At 57.8% G+C, this 12851-nt stretch overlaps 1 protein-coding gene across 2 annotated transcripts in view; it reads left to right on the plus strand.

Annotated features, from left to right (window-relative positions):
* The window catches only part of MYO1C (myosin IC), a 34871-nt gene that overhangs the window by 19173 nt on the left and 2847 nt on the right, over window positions 1-12851 (plus strand). Inside the window, exons 8-29 of one of the 2 annotated variants that reach the window (XM_011999588.1) lie at window positions 9-122; window positions 213-284; window positions 797-916; window positions 1037-1119; window positions 1333-1438; window positions 1552-1632; window positions 1926-2017; window positions 5098-5192; window positions 5272-5318; window positions 5439-5519; window positions 7901-8006; window positions 8105-8222; window positions 8799-8912; window positions 8988-9064; window positions 9512-9580; window positions 9687-9771; window positions 9871-10030; window positions 10604-10687; window positions 12089-12182; window positions 12277-12332; window positions 12504-12639; window positions 12718-12822. In XM_011999588.1, the coding sequence (XP_011854978.1) occupies window positions 9-122; window positions 213-284; window positions 797-916; window positions 1037-1119; window positions 1333-1438; window positions 1552-1632; window positions 1926-2017; window positions 5098-5192; window positions 5272-5318; window positions 5439-5519; window positions 7901-8006; window positions 8105-8222; window positions 8799-8912; window positions 8988-9064; window positions 9512-9580; window positions 9687-9771; window positions 9871-10030; window positions 10604-10687; window positions 12089-12182; window positions 12277-12332; window positions 12504-12639; window positions 12718-12822 (2095 nt within the window). The remainder of the gene's footprint in view (window positions 1-8; window positions 123-212; window positions 285-796; window positions 917-1036; window positions 1120-1332; window positions 1439-1551; window positions 1633-1925; window positions 2018-5097; window positions 5193-5271; window positions 5319-5438; window positions 5520-7900; window positions 8007-8104; window positions 8223-8798; window positions 8913-8987; window positions 9065-9511; window positions 9581-9686; window positions 9772-9870; window positions 10031-10603; window positions 10688-12088; window positions 12183-12276; window positions 12333-12503; window positions 12640-12717; window positions 12823-12851) is intronic. The other variant, XM_011999587.1, reaches the window with a different exon arrangement.

A 12851-nucleotide genomic window follows, 5' to 3' on the forward strand; every position in this document is an offset into this window, starting at 1 on the left:
CTCCCCAGGACCTGCTGAGCATCGTGGCCAGCGTCCTGCATTTGGGTAACATCCACTTTGCTGCTGACGAGGAGAGCAACGCCCAGGTCACCACCGAGAACCAACTGAAGTATCTGACCAGGGTGAGCGGGGGCGGGCAGAGGGTAAGGGAAGGCCAGCGGGGGTGGGGGCTGGGGGTGCGCCCTCACCACATCCTTGCCTGCCCTTGGCAGCTCCTCAGCGTGGAAGGCTCGACGCTGCGAGAAGCCCTGACACACAGGAAGATCATCGCCAAGGGGGAGGAGGTGAGGCCGGGCCCTTGCCCTCGGGTGTGGAGGGGCATGTGTTCCAAAGCAGCCCCTACTCCCATCACTCCCCTTTGCCTGGTCCCCTCAGCAGTGCTGGAGGGATGGAAGGAAGGCTGCTCAGGGAAGCAGAGAGCCAGGCACAGTGGCTCATGCTTGTAACCCCAGCACTTGGGGAGGCTGAGGTAGGCGGGTCACCTGAGGTCAGGAGTTCGAGACCATCCTGGCCAACATGGTGAAACCCCATCTCTACTAAAATGCAAAAATTAGCCAGGTGTGGTGGTGGGCGCCTGTCATCCCAGCTATTCAGACCTGTCCCTCTACCACCTTCCCACTGGGGCGGCCACCTGTCCTCCCTGAGGTCCCACTACCAGCACCCCTCCCCACACCGCAGGCTCGCTGGAGCTGGGCGTGCAGAGTGGTGATGGCTTCCTGGTCTGCCTGAGCCTGGGGGCAGGTGGGATGCAAGAGCTGTGTGGCATTCATCTCCTTGCCTCACACTGCGCCCACAGCTCCTGAGCCCGCTGAACCTGGAGCAGGCCGCCTATGCGCGAGACGCTCTCGCCAAGGCTGTGTACAGCCGCACTTTTACCTGGCTCGTGGGGAAGATCAACAGGTCGCTGGCCTCCAAGGTGAGGGCTCACTCCACACTGCTCCCGAGGCAGGAGGGAGGGCCATCAGTGGGGCGGGGGGCTGCAGGGTGGGGCTGGCACACGCAGGGGCCCACGCCTTCGGTTGAATGACTGCCCTAGGATGCGGAGAGCCCCAGCTGGCGGAGTACCACGGTTCTCGGGCTCCTGGATATTTATGGCTTCGAAGTGTTTCAGCATAACAGGTCAGTGCCACGTTTGCCCCGTCTCCTCCCAGGTTCCTGTCCTGCTTCCTCTCTTCTGTCCCCCAGACTCTCATTCCTGCCCCGTGACTCCCCAGCCAGCCAGGGACTGGCTCTGTGTCTCACCTGCTATGCTCAGGGGCCTCGTCCAGCGTTTCCCCTCTGCTGGTCCTATGTCCCCACTGAGCCACTGTGGACGCTTCTCCTTCCTTACAGCTTTGAGCAGTTCTGCATCAATTACTGCAACGAGAAGCTGCAGCAGCTCTTCATCGAGCTCACGCTCAAGTCGGAGCAGGAGGAGTACGAGGCAGAGGGCATCGCGGTGTGTGCAAGCCTGAGGGCACTCTCTGGGCCATGGGGAGCCTGGGCATCGGGGCCCCTGGGAGAGGGTGCCAGGACCCCACGGTGATGCCTTCCTTCCCTTCTGCCCCTCAGTGGGAGCCCGTCCAGTATTTCAACAACAAGATCATCTGTGATCTGGTGGAGGAGAAGTTTAAGGGCATCATCTCGATTTTGGTGAGTCCTCTGTGCCTCCAAGGCCTCGTGCTGGAGGCTGAGTGGGAGGATGTCCCCATTCTCCGTTCTCTCCAGGCTGGTCCACAGAGGGCCAGAGTCTGGGGCTGAGTAGCGACAGGGCAGGGCTGTGAATGGCGGATGGAGGGAGGCGCCGCCCCGGTCGGAAGCTCTATGGAGGCTCCCAGTGATCTGCCCCCTCCCCTGTGTCTGTGCCTCCCAGCACGGTGACCCCAATCCTCTATGTTCTCTGGCCCCTCCCCCATATGTCCCTCCCCCTGTGTCACACCCCCCAGGATGAGGAGTGTCTGCGCCCCGGGGAGGCCACGGACCTGACCTTCCTAGAGAAACTGGAGGACACGGTCAAGCACCATCCACACTTCCTGACGTGAGTGGGGCCGCGGGGCTGCTGGGGGCGAGGACTCACTTGTGGCAGAGCCTGCAGAGTGCGGGAGTCCCTCCCTGATCCCAAAACACCAGCCACAAGGAGGTGACCAAGTGCTGAGTTAAGGACCCCTCATGTGTGTCCAGAAACTAAGAAGCTTAGCCAGGCACGCTGACACATGCCTGGAGTCCCGTCTGTGCAGAAGGCTGGGGCGAGAGCATCACTAGCCCTGCAGTTTTGAGGCTGCAGTGAGCTAGGATCAACCCACTGCACTCCAGCCTGGGCTACAGAGCAAGAGCCTATCTCAAAAAGTAAAAAAAACAGCTGGGCGTGGTAACTCACACCTATAATCCCAGCACTTTGGGGAGGCCAAGGTGGGTGGATCATTTGAGGTCAAGAGTTCAAGATCAGCCTGGCCAACATGGTGAAACCCCGTCTCTACTAAAAATACAAAAGTTAGCCGGGCGTGGTGGCAGGCACCTGTAATCCCAGCTACTTGGGAGGCTGAGGCAGGAGAATCGCTTGAACCCGGGAGGTAGAGGGTGCAGAGAGCTGAGATCTCACCATTGCACTCCAGCCTGGGTGACAAGAGCGAGACTTCGACCCAAAAAAAAAAAAGAAAGATGCTAGTAGCCTGGCTTCCTCCCTGTTCTTTTTTGAGAATGAAACTTGCTAGGCCAGGCTCAGTGGCTCATGCCTGTAATTCCAGCACTTTAGGAGGCCAAGGCAGGCAAATCATGAGGTCAGGAGATCGAGACCATCCTGGCTAACACGGTGAAACCCCGTCTCTACTAAAAAAAATACGAAAAACTAGCCGGGCGTGGTGGCGGGCACTTGTAGTCCCAGCTACTTGGGAGACTGAGGCAGGAGAATGGCCTGAGCCCGGGAGGCGGAGCTTGCAGTGAGCCGAGATCGTGCTACCGCACTCCAGCCTCAGCCTGGGCCAAAGTGCGTGACTCTGTCTCAAAAAATAAATAAATAAAAGAACCTTGCTGAGATTTTTCTTATTTGGAAACTGCTTTTTATTGAAGGAATCCCCTGAGGTGGGGCGAGGTGGGAACAGGAGTAAGTGCCTCTGTCCAGCGCGGTCTCACGCATGCCGTGCACGTCGTAGCTTCTCCTGCAGCCGCTCCTGGAGGGGTTCTTGGTGTTTTCTCACTGAGACTCCAAGAGGCAGAGGCACTTCCCCGAAGTTACCTCTCGTCTAGGTTGCCGAGCTGGGGTCAGTCCCAGGGCTGCTGAATGCCAAATCCATGAGTATTTTTTGCATAATAAGATACTGAGGCCGGGCGTGGTGGCTCATGCCTGTAATCCCAGCACTTTGGGAGGCCGAGACGGGCAGATCACAAAGTCAGGAGATCGAGACCATCCTGGCTAACACAGTGAAACCCCGTCTCTACTAAAAAAAAACAAAAAACTAGCCGGGCAAGGTGGCGGCGCCTGTAGTCCCAGCTACTCGGGAGGCTGAGGCAGGAGAATGGCGTGAACGCGAGAGGCGGAGCTTGCAGTGAGCTGAGATCCAGCCACTGCTCTCCAGCCCGGGCGACAGAGTGAGACTCCGTCTCAACAACAACAACAAAAAAAAAGATACTGAAAATTTGTCTCTGGATGGGCACAGTGGCTCACGCCTGTCATCCCAACACTGTGGGAGGCCGAGGTGGGCGGATCACCTGAGGCCAGGAGTTCAAGACCAGCCTGGCCAACATGGCGAAATCCCATCTTTATTAAAACTACAAAAATTAGCCAGGCCTGGTAGTGGGCACCTGTAATTCCAGCTACTCGGGAGCCAGGGAAATCGCTTGAACCCGGGAGGTGGAGGTTGCAGTCAGCTGAGATCACGCCACTGCACTCCAGCCTGGATGACAGAGCCAGACTCCATCTCAAAAAAAAAAAACTTGTTTCTAGGAGTCTCTCTGAATCTATTCTGGTTTAGGGGCTGCCTGATTCGTTAAATAATAAATACTAAAAACTTGTTTCTGATTATAAAAATAATATTGCTCATTAGCGCAAAGTTGGACTGTACGCAAAAGCCACCTGTGATTCTGTTGCCCAAAGGCCACGGCTGATAACCGTGTGAGACATTTCCCTCCTGCCTTTTTCTATGCATTTTTTTCATAGACAAGAACTTCTTGTGTATAAGGCTCAGGGTAATGCTATATCCTGCACATTTTCCTGTATCATCAAACAGAAAATTTTCCTCAAAACTCTTCCTGGAGTGGCTCTGACCCACAGATACTCCCCTCTCTCAGCCAGCTCTTCGGGGCCCCTGGCCAGCCACCGGGTTTCTGCTGGAATCACAAGGCTGCCACAAACATCTCGTGCCTTCCATCTTTGTATCTCTGGTTAGCTGCTTGAAATAGTTCTTAAAAGTAGCAAGTGGGCCAAAGGGTATAAACATGCCTAAGACTTTAGTGCTCTCTTGGGGCAGCAGATTCCGTTCTGAGAAGTAGTGGGCAGCTCACCACCGCCTTCTGAGCAGAGCCCGCAGCAGCCGGAAGCAACGCGAGTTGCCCTCCCTGCAGTGTGCCCTGGCCATCAGATGGCGAAGTTCCCAGTCCTGGCACTGTGTGGCCCTGACCAGGGCCATCTACCTCTCTGAGCCTCTGTGGTCTGCTCTGAGCAGGGAGGCCACTGGCTCTGCCTGGCCTGCCTCAGTGACCCAGCCCTGGGGTGTGCCTGCTCTTTTTTTTTTGGAGACGGAATCTTGGTCTGTCACCCAGGCTGGAGTATAGTGGCTCAGTCTTGGCTCACTGCAACCTCCACCTCCCAGGTTCAAGCGATTCTCCTTCCTCAGCCTCCTAAGTAGCTGGGACTACAGGTGCCCACCACCATGCCTGGCTAATTTTTGTGTTTTTAGTAGAGACAGGGTTTCACCATATTGGCCAGGCTGGTCTCGAACTACTGACCTTGTGATCCGCCCGCCTCGGCCTCCCAAACTGCTGGGGTTACAGCCGTGAGCCACCGTGCCCGGCCTGGGGTGCGCCTGCTCTTTACGTGGCTGGTTCCTGTTCCTGAAGCCCCTTCAGCAGGCAGAGGGTTTGGTTCAGGCCGGCCATCTGCAGCTTCCACCCCATCACCCCCAGGCACAAGCTGGCTGACCAGCGGACCCGGAAATCTCTGGGCCGAGGGGAATTCCGCCTTCTGCACTACGCTGGGGAGGTGACTTACAGCGTGACAGGTGAGGGTCCTGGGGCTGTGTCCCCACCGGGGCCTGCAGGGAGGCTGTCTCTCACCTCACACCTGCTCTCCCCTCCCAGGGTTTCTGGACAAAAACAATGACCTTCTCTTCCGGAACCTTAAGGAGGTGAGGAGGACCCGGGAGGCTGGGGTGGGGGTGGTGGTAGCCCACAGCTCTGCACTTGTGTCCAGGAGCCTGTCCTGCCTGTCCCTGTGCCCCTCCCTGACCCCGGCTCTGCCCACACAGACCATGTGTAGCTCGAAGAATCCCATTATGAGCCAGTGCTTCGACCGGAGCGAGCTCAGTGACAAGAAGCGGCCAGAGACGGTGAGGAGGTGGCGGGACCGGGCACAGGGGTGTGTGCACCCCAACATGCATGAGGGCCTGCATGAGCCTGGGAGCTGGCAGCGGGCGTGTGAACGCGTGTTGGAGCCTGTGTGCACCTATGCAGGTGTCTGTAAGGGGCTGCCTTAGGTGCCTCTTTGCCTACTTTTTTTTTTTTTTGAGACAGAGCCTTGCTGGAGTGCAGTGGCGCAATCTTGGCTCACTACAACCTCCACCTACCGGGTTCAAGCGATTCTCCTGCCTCATCCTCCTAAGTAGCTGGCATTACAGGTGCCTGCCACCACACCCGGCTAATTTTTTGTATTTTTAGTAGAGATGGGGTTTCACCATGTTGGCCAGGCTGGTCTCAAACTCCTGACCTCAGGTGATCCACCTGCCTTAGCCTCCCAAAGTGTTAGGATTACCGGTGTAAGCCACCGCGCCCATCCCTGTTTACCTACTTGTGTGTGTGTGTGTGCTGTGTCTAGAGTGGAACCATGTGTCTTAAGTGTGGGCTGTGTCTGTAGGGGAATCCGTGTGTACATCTGTCTCTGTGGGTGTCCCTGTGTTGACAGCTGCCTCTGTGGCTGCTGTCATGTGTCCACCCACTCAGCAGACATTTATAGCAGACGCCGCCAGGCACTGAGGTACCAGAATGAGTGGGTGTGCCTGCAGCAACGTGCACAGGGTGCTTTGCAAACTTAGAAGAGGGAACAGCAAATGGCCTGACAGGGCAGAAGGGGTGAGGGGTTGGGGAGGCTCCCTGGAGGAGGAGGCATTGGAGATGACTTGGGAATGTCAGATGAACCTATAGTCAGGGTCCAATCCAGACACAGAGTCTAAAAAGGCCAGGAGGTGAGCAGGAAAGCCATGGCATCAAGGAGAAGGACCGGGAAAGGCAGGCATGGCCAGGGTGCCAGGTGCAGGGAGAGCTTCAGCGAGCTGGGGGCAGAGGTACGGCTGTTGGGCTTGGCAAGAAGAGGGAGCCCCAGAGGAGTGAGGTCAGTGGGTCCATAGGGAGGTGGAAGCCAGACTGCCTAGCAGGGAGGGCACGCCGGCGTTGTGCTGCCCAGGGTCTGGCTCCCTGGGCCCCTGCCCGCTGCTGCTGTCTGCCCCACCCTCTCCCTAAGCGCCCACATCCTCCTGGCCCTAGCGTCTCCCTGCTGTGGATGCCTGCACACCCTCCCGCCTAGACCTCTCCCACAAGCCACAGACTCAGTATCTCATCCTCTTCCCCTAGATGGCCCCGGGCACCCTAGACCCCACTGGTCTGTAACAAACGGGCCCTTGGTCTCCCCCTCCAGGCTTTCTCCTTCTCTCCCTAACTCAGGACAGGGATCACTAGCCCAGTCTCCCAGGCCAGAAACTTGGGTGTCATCCCTGGTTCTTTTTTTGTTTTGAGACGGAGTCTCGCTCTGTCGCCCAGGCTGGAGTGCAGTGGTCGCAATCTGGGCTCACTGCAAGCTCGGCTTCCCAGGCTCAAGTGGGAGGTTCACTTAATTATCTTGCCTCAGCCTCCCGAGTAGCTGGGATTACAGGCACCTGCCATCATGCCCAGCTAACTTTTGTAGAGCGGGGGTTTCACCGTGTTGGCCAGGCGATCTTGAACTCACGACCTCAGGTGATCCACCCGCCTCGGCCTCCCAAAGTGCTGGGATTACAGGCGTGAGCCACCGCGCCCGGCCCCTTAGTTCTTTTTTCTCCTTGTCCCCCTCCTCCAGCCAGTGGATCTTGCCGGAGTACTTAGCAGCTTCCCCTCAGTCTTTCCCCGTAGCCACTGCTGCAGGCGTGAGCCACTGCACCCGCCCCTCCTTACCCTTTAAAGCTCAGCCGAGCGTCATTTCTAGAAGACGCCTCCTGGTGCTCCCTACCCCTCAGACTGGATGAGCTGTCCCTTTGTGGGGCTCTCAGAACCCCCAGGCACACACCTGCTACTCTCGGACCACACGGAATTGTGAGTCTTTGCTAAGGAGTGTGTTCCTCCGCCAGACCCGAGATCCTTCCAGATCCTGCAGAGCAGCGTACCCAGATAATAGCTGAATGTGTAGCATGGGACACGCTGTTCAGGAACGCAGCCCTGAAGTTCTAGAAAGAAAAAGAAGGGTCACTAATGGGAGGTGTAGCATTGAGGTTGCTGGGAGACCTGAGCAGGAGTTTCAGACTGGAGTGAGGCTCGGAGACTGCGGTCCCTCGCCCAGCCGGAGGGTAAGGGTGGAGTCTGGCCCCCTCCTCTGCGGTGAGGAACGTGCGGTGGGAGGAATAAGGGCCAGGCCGAATCAGGGGCTGTTGCTTGCGTCACTAGCCGGGGGAGTGGGGTACTCGCTGCTGGGGTCAGCAGCTTTAGCCTAGCTCCGGCCAACCTTCCATGCCTCTCGGCTCGCCAGGTCGCCACCCAGTTCAAGATGAGCCTCCTGCAGCTGATGGAGATCCTGCAGTCCAAGGAGCCCGCCTACGTCCGCTGCATCAAGCCTAATGATGCCAAACAGCCCGGTAGGCCCCTCCCACGGGGGACTTAGGGGCCGGGCCTCCCCTGCAAGTGACAGGCTGTCAGCGCCAGCCCGCTGACCTTGGCTCTCCCCCTCCCCCAGGCCGCTTTGATGAGGTGCTGATCCGGCACCAGGTGAAGTACCTGGGGCTGATGGAGAACCTGCGCGTGCGCAGAGCCGGCTTTGCCTATCGCCGCAAATACGAAGCTTTCCTGCAAAGGTAGGGGCAGGTCCGGCTTGGTGCCGGGGAAGGGGGAGCGGGAGGGTAGGAGCCCCTAGGTCCCATGAGGGCAGACAGGGGTTCTCGGCCCCATTTTAGAAATGTGGACGTGGAGGTCCTGGGCTGCTGGGGGCCTCGTGCTAGGAACCTTCGGTGCTGCAGACCTGACATCAAGCTGGGTGGACAGAACGACCGGCTCCCCTGGCCGTGCCCTCCGGGAGCGCCCGCTCAGGAGCACAGGATGCCTAGGTCCACGTGCCGGGCATCAGAGGCAGGCGGTAGCAAGCCTTGTAGGGCAGCTTCCAAGCGGCTCAGAAAGGGTGGAGCGGCTTTGTGGTTCTTCTGAGTCGGGGGTCTGGGGGGGTCACACGGTGTGAATTTCATCTCTGCCACTTCCTAGTTACTTGGCCTTAGGTAGATAAGAACGGTTTCCTCATCTTTAAAATGGGGGCAGTGACCGAGTGAGCCTCCTGCGAGCTGTGAACGAGTCAATGGGAGCACCCAGTGGGTGCCCAGAGCAGGCTGCTAACTGAGGTGGGTGGGGACCGCGTGCATTCCTGCCCCTCCTATCCCCAGGTACAAGTCACTGTGCCCAGAGACGTGGCCCACGTGGGCAGGACGGCCGCAGGATGGGGTGGCTGTGCTGGTCCGACACCTGGGCTACAAGCCAGAAGAGTACAAGATGGGCAGGTGAGCAGTGCCCATGCCAGGTGCCTGCGGGGAATAGGGGTGGCAACCCCAGGCTGATCACTGCTGCTTTCCCAGGACCAAGATCTTCATCCGCTTCCCCAAGACCCTGTTTGCCACAGAGGATGCCCTGGAGGTCCGGCGGCAGAGCCTAGGTGAGAGAGAAGCCCACCTTTCCTGCCGCACGGGGTCTGTTCCGGGAAGCAGGGAAGTCACTCCCTTGGGCTCCGTCTCCAGGGAGTCCACCCCTCCCTACCAGCTCCAGCCCCACACCCAGCTCCAGGGAGCCCTTCTCCCTAGTTGACTTGGAACCCCCTCCCTACCAGCTCCAGCCCCACACCCAGCTCCAGGGAGCCCTTCACCAGGGAGTCCACTAGTTGACTTGGAACCCCCTCCCTACCAGCTCCAGCCTCACGCCCGCCATCGCACCCACTGCCCCCCCTTCTCCGGGCAGTCCCCACATTCATTTTTCTTCACCACTGTCCTGCTCGCTGGCTCCTTCGGCCACTGTCCCATTCATGCCACTCATGGAGCGCAGACGGCACCAGGCTCGCAGCTGGCTCCCCGTGCTCTGGCCAATTGCCTTTCTTTCCCAACTGCAGCCACAAAGATCCAAGCTGCCTGGAGGGGCTTTCACTGGCGGCAGAAATTCCTCCGGGTGAAGCGATCAGGTTTGTGGGCCCATGGGTTTTCAGGAGGGGCGGGGTCTGGGGCCAGGGGCGGGGGGCCCACCATGGTAAGAAGATAGAGGTCAGCCATCTGTGGTCTCCACGACAGCCATCTGCATCCAGTCGTGGTGGCGTGGAACGCTGGGCCGGAGGAAGGCAACCAAGAGGAAGTGGGCAGCGCAGACCATCCGGCGGTGAGCACCAGGGTGCCTTGTGGGGGCTGCAGAGCAGGGCGTGTGGGGGGTTCACCACCAGCCTCCTCGTCCTCAACCCTGTCTGGCCCCTGACCCCAGGCTCATCCGAGGCTTCATCCTGCGCCACGCCCCCCGTTGCCCCGAGAACGCCTTCTTCCTGGATCATGTGCGCACCTCTTTTTTGCTAAACCTGCGGCGGCAGCTGCCCCGGAATGTCCTGGACACCTCCTGGCCCACACCCCCACCTGCCCTGCGTGAGGTCTGTGGGCACCCCCTGCCAAGTTAGGGACCATCAAAGTACACAGCAGAAGGGTCTGATTTCTTGGGGCCAAAGGATTGGTCAGGGAGGGGCTCACGGAGGGCCCGGACCAGAGCTGGGCAGTGAAAAGTAAGGTTTCTCTTTTTTTTTTTTGAGATGGAATCTCACACTGTCGCCCAGGGAGTGGCGCGATCTTGGCTCACTGCAACCTTTGCCTCCCGGGTTCAAGCGATTCTCCTGCCTCAGCCTCCCAAGTAGCTGGGATTACAGGCACCTGCCACTACGCCCAGCTAATTTTTTTATTTTTAGTAGAGACATGGTTTCACCGTGTTGGCCTGGCTGGTCTTGAACTCCTGACCTCGGGTGATCCACCCACCTCGGCCTCCCAAAGTGCTGGGATTATAGGCGTGAACCACCGCGCCCTGCTGAGTAAGGTCTCTTGACTCAGGAGTGGAAGCATCGTCCAGATGGAGGGGGCTTTGCTTATCCAAAGGCTGCGGTAATATATGTTCGATGTCTTCAGAGGGAAAGGCCCAGGGTGTCCAGGAGCTCTGACCTCACTCTTCCCTTCAGGCCTCAGAGCTTCTGCGGGAGCTGTGCATAAAGAACATGGTGTGGAAATACTGCCGGGGTATCAGCCCTGAGTGGAAGCAGCAGGTACGGAGAGTGGTGCTGGGTGAGGATGAGGAAGTGGAGTCAGGGAACCGCAGGCATTCCTCAGAGAGTGTGGGCCTAGAGGGGCATTTACCCTGGTCTACCGTATTTACCCCGCCTACTGTATTTACCCTGGTCTATTCTGTTTACCCCAGTCTACCGTATTTACCCCGGTCTACTCTACCCCATCTATCGTATTTACCCCGGTCTACCGTATTTACCCTGCCTTCCTTATTTATCTCGGCTTATCGTATTTACTCTGCCTACCGTATTATCTCGGCCTACCGTATTTACCGCGTCTGTCGTATTTACTCTGATCTACCGTATTTATCCTGCCTACCGTATTTACCCTCGTCTACCGTATTTACCTCAGCCTACCGTATTTACCCCGTATTTACCTGTCTATGGTATTTACCTCGTCTATCGTATTTACCCCGCCTATCGTATTTACCCCGCCTATCGTATTTACCCCCGTCTACCGTATTTACCCCGTCTATCGTATTTACCTCGTCTATCATATTTACCCCGTCTATCGTATTTACCTCGGTTTACCATATTTACTCCGCCTACCGTATTTACCCGTCTGCCGTATTTACCCGTCTGCCGTACTTACGCCTGTCTGCCATATTTACCCCTGTCTGCCGTATTTACCCCTGTCTGCCGTATTTACCCCTGTCTGCCGTATTTACGCTTGTCTGCCATATTTACCCCTGTCTGCTGTATTTACCCCTGTCTACTGTATTTACCCCTGTCTACTGTCGTTTCTTCGGTCTACTGTATTTACCCCGGTCTACTGGCAACCTCAGTTGGATGCCAGGCCCTGCTGGGCGTTGTGTAGGAAGTGGACGCTGGAGTACATTTGGGGTGGCCAATAGGGTTCACCTTGTGGGCCAACTGCCCTTGATTGGTAGAGACTGCTCAGAACCCTGTGTTGAGAAGTCTGCGTCTTCACTTGGATGGATTGGTGATGTTTGCCCTCATTACAGGCATTGGTTGATGTGCCGTGTTTTTGCCAACTCAGTACTGGATGATTCTAAAACACCCACCCAGCATAGATAACCTCTAGTAACCTTGAGTATTAGTGATCTGCTACTTAGAAGACCCCAAGCTGGAGCTGAGTCTCAGGGCCACCAGGGCCTGATGGGGTGGGGAAACATTACAAAGGCTAGTTTCAAAACCCGGCAGTGCCTTCATGACACCGCTGGGGAGTGTTTGGTGGCGGCAGAGGGTCAGGAAGTGGGGGGTTGATGGGAGTGTGGGGGGCAGGGCTCAACCTCCTGGTGCTGAGCAAGAGAGGGACCAGCAAGCAGGTGAGGGAGGCTGTCTCAGGTCCTAAGGCTGGCTCTGCCCCCCAAGATGGTACCCCCTACCGTGATACTCTCCTCACCCCCCTTGTCTCCTTAGCTGCAGCAGAAGGCCGTGGCTAGTGAGATCTTCAAGGGCAAGAAGGATAATTACCCTCAGAGTGTGCCCAGACTCTTCATTAGCACTCGGCTTGGTGAGCCCTTGACTTTCCAGCACTCAGACCTTTCGTCATTGTCCTGGTCCCCTGTTGCCTCCTCTGACCTCCGTCCCTGCCATCTGGGTTGCAGGTGCAGACGAGATCAGCTCCCGAGTGCTTCAGGCCCTGGGCTCTGAGCCCATTCAGGTAAGACCCTGCCCTGAACCCTGAGTCCATCTGAGCCCATTCAGGTAAGAGCCTGCCTGCAGCCCTGAGTCCGGCAGCGCGGTTCTGCCCAGGAGCTGGAGGCAGGTCAGGGTACAGGCGGAGCCTCGGGAGCTTCTCCCCAAGCCCCTTCAGCCTGGCCTCTGTCCCCAGTATGCTGTGCCTGTCGTGAAATATGACCGCAAGGGCTACAAGCCTCGCTCCCGGCAGCTGCTGCTTACGCCCAACGCCGTGGTCATCGTGGAGGACGCCAAAGTTAAGCAGAGGATTGATTACGCCAACCTGACCGGTCAGCCAGGGTCCAGGGCTGCAGGGGGAGGGCCCCTGCTTTGACACTTGACCTCTGACCTTTGCCCTCTCCCTTCAGGAATCTCTGTGAGCAGCCTGAGCGACAGTCTGTTTGTGCTTCATGTACAGCGTGAAGACAATAAGCAAAAGGTGCCCTTTCATGGATGGGGAGGTGGATTGGGGAGTAATGAGGAGGGGGTGGATGAGGAGGTG

This window comes from Mandrillus leucophaeus, unplaced genomic scaffold (genome assembly GCF_000951045.1).
Source record: "Mandrillus leucophaeus isolate KB7577 unplaced genomic scaffold, Mleu.le_1.0 Scaffold6, whole genome shotgun sequence".
Lineage (NCBI taxonomy): Eukaryota > Metazoa > Chordata > Mammalia > Primates > Cercopithecidae > Mandrillus > Mandrillus leucophaeus.